The sequence below is a fragment of the Typha angustifolia genome, chromosome 14, assembly GCF_048772165.1.
Source record: "Typha angustifolia cultivar Huaian chromosome 14, ASM4877216v1, whole genome shotgun sequence".
NCBI lineage: Eukaryota > Viridiplantae > Streptophyta > Magnoliopsida > Poales > Typhaceae > Typha > Typha angustifolia.
In genome coordinates this window covers 1,051,277-1,064,031 of record NC_133252.1, presented here as the reverse complement: position 1 = coordinate 1,064,031, position 12,755 = coordinate 1,051,277, and the positions used below count along the sequence as shown (strand labels likewise).

At 38.6% G+C, this 12,755-nt stretch overlaps 4 protein-coding genes across 5 annotated transcripts; 1 reads left to right on the top strand and 3 right to left on the bottom strand.

The window, feature by feature from the left end:
- Positions 1-399: 399 nt before the first annotated feature.
- On the bottom strand, positions 400-5,909 carry LOC140775771 (transcription factor bHLH140). The gene is made up of 8 exons (XM_073119196.1): positions 5,792-5,909; positions 4,118-4,319; positions 3,883-4,007; positions 2,602-3,551; positions 1,584-1,910; positions 1,170-1,509; positions 921-1,091; positions 400-817 (listed from the first exon to the last, which is right to left on the bottom strand). The coding sequence occupies exons 2-8, from the start codon at positions 4,299-4,301 to the stop codon at positions 482-484; spliced, it is 2,433 nt and encodes an 810-aa protein (XP_072975297.1). The 5' UTR covers positions 4,302-4,319; positions 5,792-5,909; the 3' UTR covers positions 400-481.
- Positions 4,315-5,582, top strand: LOC140775774 (putative calcium-binding protein CML19). The gene has a single exon (XM_073119198.1). It carries the CDS (start codon positions 4,725-4,727, stop codon positions 5,181-5,183), a length of 459 nt encoding a protein of 152 aa, XP_072975299.1. The 5' UTR covers positions 4,315-4,724; the 3' UTR covers positions 5,184-5,582.
- Positions 5,910-5,980: 71 nt separating the features above from the next.
- Positions 5,981-8,023, bottom strand: LOC140775772 (uncharacterized). Of its 2 annotated transcripts, XR_012106806.1 has the most exons (3): positions 7,893-8,023; positions 6,559-7,258; positions 5,981-6,117 (listed from the first exon to the last, which is right to left on the bottom strand). XR_012106806.1 is itself a non-coding variant. In XM_073119197.1 (2 exons), exons 1-2 carry the CDS (start codon positions 7,932-7,934, stop codon positions 6,632-6,634), a joined length of 669 nt encoding a protein of 222 aa, XP_072975298.1. In that variant the 5' UTR covers positions 7,935-8,023; the 3' UTR covers positions 6,523-6,631. The 2 variants fall into 2 exon arrangements, 1 of the variants encoding a protein (XP_072975298.1); XM_073119197.1 differs by lacking the exon at positions 5,981-6,117 and having other exon boundaries at positions 6,523-7,258.
- Positions 8,024-8,293: 270 nt separating this feature from the next.
- Positions 8,294-12,417, bottom strand: LOC140775897 (dnaJ protein ERDJ3A). Its single transcript, XM_073119387.1, has 7 exons — positions 12,230-12,417; positions 11,351-11,406; positions 11,153-11,226; positions 9,989-10,518; positions 9,508-9,849; positions 8,883-9,239; positions 8,294-8,777 (listed from the first exon to the last, which is right to left on the bottom strand). The coding sequence occupies exons 1-7, from the start codon at positions 12,323-12,325 to the stop codon at positions 8,490-8,492; spliced, it is 1,743 nt and encodes a 580-aa protein (XP_072975488.1). The 5' UTR covers positions 12,326-12,417; the 3' UTR covers positions 8,294-8,489.
- Positions 12,418-12,755: the final 338 nt, after the last annotated feature.

Below are 12,755 nucleotides of genomic sequence, written 5' to 3'. Positions count from 1 at the left end.
ATTATACAAAGACTAGAAAGTATAATTAACTAGACAATGCACAAACACCAACAATGAATGACGAATACTATGGAATAAAATTGCTCGATAGACTATGATATCTCAACTTCCTGTCGAAATAAATCTTGTTTCTTGTGGAAGAACAGAAACAAAATCAAACTTGTCTTTGATTTACCTGCAAGATTATAAGCTCGCCAATTGAAGTAAAATAAGTGCAAGTCATAAGGTATACCAAAACTAGGATAGAGAGAGATGGCTTGTTAAATCTTCTAATGAAAGCTAAGCTTGTAAAAGAAATGCAACACATCAAGATTAGCAAAGTGCATCAGATAACACGAATTAAGGTTCATGAAATATGATAAAAGAGCCAATAGTTTTTTTTCTCCTTTGATGTTAAGATTTAGAGTAAATCATCGATTTGAGGAATCAAAATCCAAAATTACAACAAAGCAAAGCTGCTACCAGATGGTATACAAAATCCTTATGTTTCATCAGTACTTTTAGCTGAAGCTGATAGGAGTCGGCCATTTTGAAGGAGGTGAGAGGGGAAGGAAGCTTTACAATTGGCAATATGAGTCTTAAGCCTTGGGATATTAGGATGTGCACTCCTACACCGGTGGCAACGCAACTCCATCGACAACAACTTTTCATCGTCGTTTACCTTAGCTGCTCCATGCTGATTGATTTCCTCCATTGCATCAATAGAATCACGGAAAAAGACAGTATTAAAAGAATTCCAATGTTTCTTGTTTTTCAAGTGGTTTGAGTTAAAATCCTGGCTTATGACATGAAGATGGAGTTGCCGCATGGATGGAACCTGTAGGATGGTCACAACAGATCAACAGAAAATGATTATAAAAGGCTTAAAGCAAAAAAGTAAAACGGAGACTAACTGACTGGTATCATAAAGATGTACGCACCGAATGATAGCCGAGTCTAAATATTAGAGAAGCATCCTCGCTTAAGAATTTCTGAGCCCACCTCACTCCAGCAGAATGCATCCTCCTTAACAATGGAACGTGTTCTTTCTTCGCATCGGCAATACTGTCAAGACCATGCAATCTCGATAACACAAGAATATGCTTTTTAGCCTGCATACAAGAGGAGCTTCTTGAGATGTTAGACAGATAGATTGTAGCAAGATATACAATAGTTCACAGACACCAAACCTTGGGATAAAGGTCATTCACAACAAGAAATTCATCTGATATATCCATAACACTATCTTTGTGCTTCTCTGGGTGCATGGCGATCTCATGAAGAGCTAGGGCCCAAGAACCCCAAGTTTTTTTAGTACTGTCAACAGTCCTCTTAGCCTTGGTCATACCAGATAAGCTCTCAGCATCCTCACTGGAGTTTGATGTTTCAAATCTAACTTTAGATTGCGGTCCTCCGTATTGGTGATGCTGATTGCTAAATTTGTCCTTAACATCCAAACTGGATAAAATTCCTTTGTACTTTTTGGTCTTCTCGAAATCATGAGAGCTCTCTCGCTTGACTTTCAGATCACTGTGTAGAAAATGATCATCAGTAATCCCTTCAATAAGAACAGCATAGAACTCAGAACACCCAGATCTACATACCTGCTGCTTTCCTTCTTTATATCAGTCCTTGTGATGGACGCAAAGTTCTCAAAGAGCGAAAGATATGCATCACGAAGAATTTTGCTGCCTTTAACATAGTCATTTTTCAGACAGTTTGGTCTTTGTGGATTCATGTTAGGTCCAAGAACATGTATTACATGAGTGACCCCTTCTCTTTGATACATTGGAGATGTTGAAGGTAGAGGAACAGCAACAGAGTTTCCAGGAATCAAAGTTTCAGCTTGCTCCTTTGTTGCAGCTTCCAATGCCTCTCCTGCTGCATTGAATATTGCTGCATTAACCCCTCCCCCTCCAGGTTTCAATCGCCTGCATGAAACACCATTCCTTGATGTTGGCACCACTTCCTGGTTTTCTGAACTATATGATGGTTACAGGCTTACAGCATTTCTCATTTCTTAGATTGATCAAAGAAAGATTATAATTGTATAAGTGTCACAAGATAATACAAACAGGAAGCATTGAGTGCATGCTCAAGGCAAAAGTTTTAAGATGCCCATTTACATCACATGGTAGTCTACAAGGCTAACAATGCTATATGGTTGACCCCCAATCCCCACCAAAATACAAGCTTCTGAACAAGCAAACAAAACTAAAACAAGATACTTGGCCACGGAAAATTGATTCGAGCACTCTTAGCCAAACTACTAGTACTTCTACAAACAAGCATCAATTGAAACTGCAGAACAAGTTGCAGACATATCGCACTTGTGTAATTACCATATGAGCCATCATTAATATAATGTGCATTGCATCAGCTATGTCTCCATTATTTTCTCCAAGACCATGATCACAATGACCTATGCTTCTTTTCTGCAGTTTAAGATTTTAACACCATGATCTTGTTCCCGATGAGGTGATGACCTTGTTTCACTGTTATACTCGTGTCAATATATTTACAGTTCTAAGAAATTACTTAGCTCTAGAATGATAAGATTATACTTTAGATACTTTTTTTAAACATTAACAATCAGAAGAGTAAACCTTTAGAAAATCTCACCAGTTAGCAGCATTGGCAATTACATTACAGCGTAACTTTCCTTTTGAGTGCAATTGAGTTATATCTCCCACAAAGGTGAAAAACTTGCTGGAGTCAATATTTTTCTTTGCAGCCTTTTCTCTAACCAAAGACAAAATATGTGATTTGTGACTCAGGTCCACAAGAACGAGTCTGACATTATCAACTTTTTGCAAGAAATCAGCAACTGACTCTACTATAATATTGGATGCCTTCTCATGGTCGAATTGAAAATCTGATGTAGAAATAGATGGAAATGCTAATGTATGAGCACCATCGAAAGAACCATTTTCCCATGGAGTTTGGCCTTTCTGTTCTTTCCTATCCTCATTCATCTCCTTTTCAAAATCCATAGAGCAGGGACTGTCTTCAGAACTTTCTTGTCTTGAAACAGAATTATGCAAATGAATTTCATCGGATGTCCTCTTACTTCTTCCAGATGTCTCTGTTGCTGGGGCATCTACCTTCTTTAGAAACTTCATTATACCAAGTTGGACTTTGGCTTCCTTACTCTTCTGGCCAAAAACCCCAGAAGCAACGTGATCCGAAGGTCCTAATGCACAATATGTATTGACAGCATCTTTGACATCATTATCATTCTGACAAAATGTAATCCGAGAGAATCCTTCACTTAGCTTTGGGAGCTCCTTCTTCTGTAGCATCCGGTTGACAACAGCAGCAGCTCTTCCACCTTGCAGGTTCCCCTCATGCCCAGTTCGCTTCACTGACCGAGAAATACAAACCTTAGCAGGAAGATCAAGAACTACTGCATGAACATCTGCCCTCGCTCCGCCAATCTTCACAAAATCAGCACGCTGCTCCAGTTCTAAGTTGCATCTGTCGATGAGAACACTTTTACCATTACTCAGTGCATCAGATGCAGCCTTTAAGCACTGCTGCTTTGTTCCAGCTTTCCCATTCGCGATTGTATCCTGCAAATCAGATGATTATTAATGCAGCATCATTTAGATACCCTAAACGAAAACAATCAAATAAATACTTGCCTCATACTAAATTTTTCAAGACTTTCAATATGATCATTACATGATCAAAATCTACTTAAAACTTTACTGAATTCCTATACGTGTATTGCATGCTCTAAAAAACAGCCAATGTCATTCCCAATTACTTTAGAAAGATTAACATGAACATTACCTTAAATGCAAAAAGCCCTCGTATCCTTGTCACAACCAAACACAAATAACAATCAATATTGAAAAAACAAAAGATCTTTTAAGGGGGAAAAGAAAATTCGAGATGAACCTGGCAAACGCGGACCCAAGCGCGGCGAGCGGCGCTCATGACGGCGTTGCAGAAAGTGGTCTTACCGCTTCCAGGTGGGCCCACCAGAATCACCACGACGCGGCGATTCTCAGCCTCCCGATCTCCTGTGCGTGAATCACGATGAGAGAGAGAGAGAGACTGAGAGAAGAAGGGATGCCCTAAGACTAAGAGCAAGTAATTGTAACTAAGGAAACAGTAGAGGAATTAGATATGCCTTCTATTTGGGCGCGAGAGGAAGAGGCGATCTCCTCTCCCATTTCTCCCGAGCGAGCTACGTCCATGGCGGTGACGAAGAGCGGAGAAGAAGGCACTCGATAGTGTGCGAGTCTTTTGCACACGGTAAGACATAGTGTGGTAGAGCTGTAAGATCTTATCTTAGCCGTCCGTCCATTTGACATCCGTGCATCCTATATGATCTGATATTGGCCGTTCATTTTAAAAAAAAATATATGTGTGGCTTCTGGGAATCGAACTCGGGTCCGCGCTAGATCATATTATTTTCATAACAAAATTCAAGACTAGATCAAATATATTCTTTGTTAACAAACTTGAGCCATATCCAGTCTTTGACCAAGTGTTCATCGAAAGTGGCTTAGAAAAGAACAAGTCCATATCTCTAGATCCTTTAATCTAACAAAGAAATCATACAAGGTATATACGATTTAGTCAGTCTTCGCCATGCAAATTATGACCATTCCAACCATCACCACGTCTCTATATATACTACCTAATTGACCATATATGGCATCAAAATATCAAAGTTAGCATGGTTTCAATCGCCTACTAGCTTTCATATTACTGCAATTAACTTCTCATCTTTAATGGCTAAGTCGCCAGCTTCTCATGTAAAGATCACTGAACGTAGCAAAATGGAACGAATCTTTACGCGGTTCGACGCGGACGGTGATGGGAAGATCTCGGCGGCAGAGCTCCGACGTGTCATGAAGACCGTCGGCGAGGAGTTGACCGCCGACGACGCCGAGGCTGCGGTGGAGTCGGCGGATTCGGACGGCGACGGGCTCTTGGATTTGGAGGATTTTGTTAGGTTGGTAGGAGTTCTGGAAGGGGGGGACGAGGAGGAGAGGGAGTTGAGGGAAGCATTTGGGATGTATGAGATGGAAGGAGAGGGATGCATCACTGCTAAGAGCTTGAAACGTATGCTGAGTCGTTTGGGTACGTCCAAGAAGTTGGAGGAGTGCATGGTTATGATAGAAAGGTTTGATCTTAATGGGGATGGGGTGCTTTGCTTTGAGGAGTTTAAGTCTATGATGATGCTTTGAATGCTATCTTAGGATTCTTTAGATGCTTAGAATTGTTAATGATAATTGTGTCTATGTGTATAAGATTCTCCTTTTCTTTATTTCTTTATTTTGAGAAAGTGGTTGTGTGTAAGATTCAATTTGTTGACTTAGTTCATTCTTTTCCTGTGGTAGATGACATTTATTCTTCTTTAAAATATAATAATAATAATAATAAAGAGATTAATTATATTTTACTCTCTCATGGTTTAGCTTAATTTCACAAAATTTTATGTACTTTTAACTTAAGTATTTAAATTTTTTTTTACTAAAATGTAATTATTATTATTTTATCATATTTGACTATACATGAGTCGAATTTAAAGATTTTTATTATAGACAAATTTGTTAAAAATATTTAAAATAATATCAATCAAATTTTAAATAACAAAAATATACATCTTATTATATTTATCATATCTTTATCATTTAAAATATAACTAATATTATTTTAGATGCATCGAAACAATTTTAGCTTCTAATTTGGTTAAACATGAAGAAAAAAAAGATCCTATTTTAGTCAACATTGTTGGGCAGTTAAGTGTAAAATGTTTTAGTTAAAAGCATGGATGGTCATACCGACGACGTACCGGCACATGATACGAGGGGTGCCACACGGCACCCCTCCTAATAGTTCCGTCGCTCGCCGTCGAGCTACCCGTTGCCGATTACCGTCGCTGTCACCCGAGCGCGTCGGGTGCCTTAGCCCGAGGGAGAAGATGGATCCACAACTTAAGTTTTAACCGATAAGCTTATCTCTCTCCTTCTCGATCTCATCTTCTCCCTCGGGCTAGGGCACCTGACGCGCTCGGGCGACGACGATCAGCGATGGCAGGTGAGTGGCGAGCCGCGGTCGGCGACGACGAAGGTGAGTATCTCGTTTTTTTTTCTTCTCCTCTTACGGCACATGCCTTGCCTGTGGCAGGACCATCATTAGTTAAAAGTGCATAAGGTTTTATAAAATTGAGGCAAAAAAGATGGAGATAAAGTGCAATTTTTCTTTAAAAACAACCTAATTTGTATTCTCTCTGATCAATGATCAGTCTTGATAATCAGATTCAGTATCAGAATAAAGAAGACGAGAAATATATTTTTTTCCCCAAGATGAGTCCAGGAATACAAGTCTTAATAACATAGAAGGGAAAAGGGAAAAAGAATCTAATAAATTGCATCAGAAGATCTGCATAAAAAATGGCTGTAAACTGTAAAGATTAACAAATTCCACACCTTTTCTTTTTCATTTGAATAAAAGTAAACAAGAGTGTAAGTTATTTCAAACAAACTACTCATTTCTTTGCATCTCAAAAAACAACAATGTGTACAGACAAAATCTGCTAAGCAATATTACAACAGATACCTGTTTGTTCTCCTTACAATCTGCCTCAGCAAGAAATTATTAGAAGAGGCAGCTTCTCATCAGGCTACTCCAACTAATACTCATTAAAATGAATTGCACCAAGTTTCCAGACAATATATGTCGTTCCAAACATGATCGTGCTGATGAGAACGACGGATAACACAATGAGCAGTATATCAGAACCAACCGGCAGATCAAACGTCAACCCTGCCTTTGGCATCCCTCGCTTGCTATCATCTAATAAATTTGTGGGAGCTTCTGGGAGGCCAGATCGCTTCTTACCTTTGTCACTCTCCCTAAGTGCATCTAAAACTTTACTCCCAAATACAGATTTTGATGGCTTTGATTCTGCATACTTACTGAGAACTCGCGCGGCCCTTACTTTTTCCCTTGCTGTCAAAGGCGACCTCTTTGGCGCGAGTTCCGTCACTTGAGGAGAATTTCCATTCACACCGAGCTCAATATTAGCTGATTGAAGTTGGTTATCATCTGCTGCATTTTCTACAGTTGAAGAGTCTGAAGTTGATTCTGCATCAGCTTTATTACTATCTATTGCCAAGGGAATCTTTGTGTTCTTCCTTGAACCACAAAAAGGCGACAATAGAGGCTTACAAAAGCTTGTCCTGTGAATGGTGTGTCTTACTCCAATTGAGGATTGACTATGACCTGCAGAAACTCTTGAAATACTACTGAGATTCATCTGCAACAGTAAGTTTTGCGTTAAAAGAGGCCATCTTTGTATTAGCATCATTTTTTGAGAACGAAGTGTACAGTCAAGTAGCCAACAACAAGAACAACAGATCATTGCTCCAATTAAGTTTTACCAGGAAGAAAATAAATACAAACTACAACCATCATAGATTCTCAGGGCATAAAACTCCATCCTCGTGCCAATTTTAGATTCATAGTTACCTCCAACCCAGATTATATCAATTTTCTAACATCAATCCATATGAATTATTTGTTCCAGAAGAGTAAGCAAATAATTGAAGAAATCCATCATGTTGTTTTGTACTTTTAGTCTTCATCAAATAAGGAGCAAGTACGTAGCTATTTTAGCATTTATATTACACAAAATGAAGGATAATTGCTCGCACGCAGCACCCAATTTTTTTTCTTTTTTGTTGGATAAAAAGATCATAGCTTTAAGTTCAAAGAAGAGAAATAAAAAAAGAACAACTCCAACATCCTATTCAATTAATCCTCCCATTTGCCAACCTTTGACGAAAAGAAAAATCTAGGAAAGCACCGAGAGAAGGAAAAAGGATCTAAATTTCCAAAACAAACGGGGCAAAAAGAGAAGAGAGGAGAGCGACGAGGCATAGAGAACTCACAGCGGCGCCGATTTCCCAAAGGGAATTTATCGAGGTGGCCATTTCCCAATCATCTGCTGGCCAAGAAAAGAAGGGGGAAGGAGAGAGCGCGCTCGGGTTAATGGGATAGCCTTCTTGAGGCCATCACACAAATTGGGAGAGCTGCAATTACTAATACGCCCTCGATAATTCTGAGGGAGTTTTACTATAAAACCCCCTCAAACTTCTAGATTTTTTTATTGGTCCCTTAGGCAGGTCTATAATTTTCTTTTTCTATCAGAGATTGAATTTGATCATACAAAAAAATAAAGTTGGGCCAAAAATTAAAAGAGAAGAGAAACAAATGAAACACTTCCATGAAGATTATCGTAAGACTAAAAATAATTTTGTATTAAAGTTGTTCTAAATTAAGAGAGAGTAAATTTCATCTCAAAAGCATCAAAAAGTAGAGAAGTATTCACAACCACCTTCTTAAGCCTCATTTTAGTTCTCATTCTATACAAAAACCCGTATGTGGCAACTAGCCTTACTACTTCTATCATTCTTTCCTTCTGTAAGGACAGTCAGGAAATTGTGAACAAAGACCACAAACATTCTCAGCATTGTGTATGATTAAGGTCACCTAACAATAGGTTTTTGTCTGACATTGGAGAACTTTATATCCCCATTTAATACCGAACCTATGAACTTCTCAGCTTCTTCCATGGTCACTTCATCTGTGAAAGCGGCGAACTTTCCTCTGCGAGGCTTGTAGGCCACCAGAAACTTGTCAGAGGACTTGTAACCGGATCTTTCAAATGAGGAGAGAAATGCCGACTGTTTGCTTGCATCTAATAAGGCGTATGAGATTGAATTCCCAGAGTTCGTGTCTTTGTGCTGTTGCCTGACCAGAGTCTTCTGAGAAATCTGAATGCCAAACATCAAGAAAATGACATCTTTAGTATTGATCACCATAAAATGGTAAGAAGAAGAATATAAGAACAACTTCAGAACAAAAATGGATATACTAACCGCAGACAAAACTGTTTCTAGTTTTTGTTTTGCTTCAGATGATCTAAAGACACCTATAATGCATACAGCAGTCTTCTCTCCGCATATATAATCAAAATTTTCAGCTGTGAGAAAGGGAACATTAGCCCCTGACCATTCGGACTGCGATGATTTCTTGGCTTGGCGTGAAGTTGCTCTCTTATTTTTCTTCTCAAAACTTTCAAGCAAAGAGCTCAGCTCATTGATACCAGATTTCAAATCTTTCACAGCAATTCCTGCTCGCAGAACCTGTACCTCCCCATCTACAGTCCTACCAACTACAGCTGGAAGGTCCTTCACACCCAATTTCTTCAGCAAAGGATGTGATATATCATGAACCTACAAAATTGCAAAATAATTGTTACTGCATTGCAAAATTGGTACTTTACCCAAGGGCTGTAGAGACTTCAACTCCACAAAACTGAATGTACAAATCAAATTCATGAAAAAAATATGAATTCGACACTATTTGAGCTGGGATCTGTTTTCACCCAGTATGCAGCATGTTGAAAGAAAACTTTTAATACACTCAAAGAATGTTTCATTTACACTTCATTTCTTCCATTACAAATAAAGAATGGTTATAAAAAGCATGAGAGAAACTTACCTTTGCATCATAAAATATGAACTTCTTGCAGTACAATCCACTAACAGCGCGCCACATCACCGGTGTATCCTTCTTAGTTGAGAGCAGGAGTACTTGAGGAAGATCTTTTATGGTCCTAGAGGGAAAATCAAATTGCGTGGCATCTATTCTTTTAGAAAACCTTGGCAGGTGATCCTGACAGAAGATCTTCAGGCTCTTAGAATCATGGTTTCCAGTATATTCAACCAAAGATCCCTTTTCACTGGATATATATGAATAGATGAATAGGCGAGCTGATTTGGCAGATGATATTCCAGCTTCCCGACAAAGAGCTTTCTCGGTTAAGCAGTTTACCCTACCAGCCTGCAATGGACCACAATGCTATTCAATAATTGCACTCCTGGCTAGGCCATTCTATTTATAACAATAGCACCACAACATAATATTTCACAGAATCAAGAGATGGATGGATGATCACAAATGTATAGAGAAAATCACATACCTTTATTGCTCCATCCAATGAACTGACAACATCCTCCACAATGGTTTCTAATATTTGGTATCCTTTTGCAGCAGGTGTAAAGAATAACAAAAGCCAAGTCATCCCTTGATCACTTATATGCTTGTTGAAAAATTGTGATTTAATATCTTTGAGGCTTGCAGGACTATCAGATCTAGAGTTAGGTCCACCAAAGTTACTAAATCCACTATTTTGACTTCCACCCTTCATTGCACCACCAAAAATGTTTGAAAATATATCACCAAAACCGAAGCCAAATGGGTTTCCGCTACCAGTAGAGTCACCACCAAAGGAGAAAGAAAATGTTTTGCTATTGCCCTGACCATCCATTGTCTGCCATCCCTCGGAATCAGAGGTGAAGTAACTACTCCCAGGCCTCCCACCACCATGGCTAAAGTAAGAATATCCTTCATGATTCCCAAAGTTTCCGCCGCCAAATCCTGGGTTGCCCTTCTCATCTCCGTATAGATCGTAATTCTTTTTCTTCTCTTCATCTGACAGGATTTCATATGCTGAAAAGAAAGGGAAAGTTCAGAGTTTTAAAGGAAAACAATTGGAAATAAAAATTGTAAACCATGCAAGGAACAGACTATAGGGAGATGCTCAACCTTGACAGTAAAACAAAAACAGCATGCCGCTCTTCCTAATGGTAATAAATTGAAGTAAATCTTCGGAGAAATTTAAGTGCAAGGATATGTGACAAATAGAATAGAGATCATGAGACTTAATAGTTCAAATTCAATAAAAATAAACCCAGGATCCCACATGGCCTCCTTTTGAGAAGGAGCAAAGGATGGAAATTCAGTAGCTAGCATACGCATCCTACAAAGGAATGATGGGAAATGACAATCAACAATTGCTCGATTTCTACAATGAATAGATTAAATGACCATGATGCCGAAGGCAACAAGCTCAAACATAGACATTCATAACTCCAGGAAAGGTTATGGAAAAAAAAAAAAAAATCTGCATCCTTGAGTAACAAGATAGAATGAAAATGGTTCACACAGTCACAGAGACATCTTAATAGAAGTCATGAAACAGAATAAAACGTGAGCTTAGCTAAGTTGCATCATAAAATTTCAAAATTTTATGCTGCATAGAAAATTCAATATTTGATGCTCTCGCACTAATAGGACACGCTACCATTGTTTATCTCTGCGAATTTCTCCTGCGCACCCTTATTTTTGTTCTTATCAGGATGATACTGAAGAGAGAGCCTGCAATGTAGTACAGCAGCGAAAGTAAAACTATGAGAACAAATTGGATCAGTACAAAACAAAGTCTGAGCAAACAAATGTTCTCACTAGTCAATAATCAATACAAAAGAATGTTACAGCATACTTGTGAAAAGCTTTCTGAATGTCACGCTGACTCGCATTTTTGTCAACCCCAAGAACCTGGAGGAGAAAATGAAGATTATAACAATTGCATTACCAAGTTAAAAATGGCAAGTCGTGCATAATAATAATTTAGGGCAATGTAATTGGGCAGTGAGGGGCTGGTGAAAAGGAGGGGAAATGACACAGCAAAAAATAAATTAATTAGAAACCAATAGAGGAGAAAACAAAAAAGAAATAGAAAATCAAAGTAAAGAGTCTCTAGTAGTAAGTCAGTAAAAGCCCTTCCACCTCCATGACCAATGAAATGAGCTCTAGTTGTACCCAAATCCTTCAACTAGAATCATACACAGTCCAGTTACTTGGTTTCAATTTTCTAAAAAATCTCGACTTTTGTGTTTGGTTAAATATACACAATATATTTGAAACTTAAACACTATAATTCATCAAAGTAATAATCTGAAATGTAAAAAGTAACCTCTTTTTCATTTGATTAGTTCTTCGGCTGGCCAATTTCTTTGAATCGGCCTAGATGTGGGATTGTCCCAGAGGCTAATGAATTTGCCCACCCAATCAACATCCGACCATTGTATTAGGAAAACAATGTGCAGTAGAATATATTAAATAAATAAAAAATCAAATGTTTAGGGCCCTAATTTCTAACTTTTAATTTTTGATTTACTGCTGCACAATAAATGCATGGTATTCTTCATTCCAAGTAATAAGCCCCGCCAGGTATCAAGATCATGTCTTTCCTACTCATTCTGCCCACATATTGCTTCCCCGTTCTATTTAAGCAAATCATGTAACGATAATTCACATCCTCAATTCAAGAATTGGAACATTTTCAAACACACGCACCGAATTCGAGATCATTTCGTACCTTGTAAGGATCTAGGGTTTTGGCTTCGCCAGGGAACAGAAGCAGCGGAAATAAGAGAAGCGCCGGCAATAGGAGCCGGCAAACCATGGTCGCCATTGCCGCTATCCTCGAAAGCGGACTCCGATCTCTCTATTCTTACTGTCACGAGAGAAACGAAAAAGGTGAGGCTTTTATTTGTTTCCAGTTCCGCGCCGGTTTTAGAAGAGCGTGCGTTTCGCGGAGTCGAGAATCGGGATGCTTCGCGAGTCGGGACACGTGGCGCAGTCGCTTGCTTACAACGAATTCAACCAATAGGATTGCAGCATATACAATTTCAAGCCTTAAGCCTTGTCATGGATGCCAACTAAGTTAGATAAAACTAGTTCTCAAACTATTTCTATAAAATATTTCACAATCTACAACAACACACGACATTTTGAGATAAAAGGAATAAAGCAAAGATCTCACAAAAGATTTGATGTTTGGATCCCATCATGCAGCACTAATTTAATGGGAGAAAAATATAGAGAAAAAAAGATCATATGAT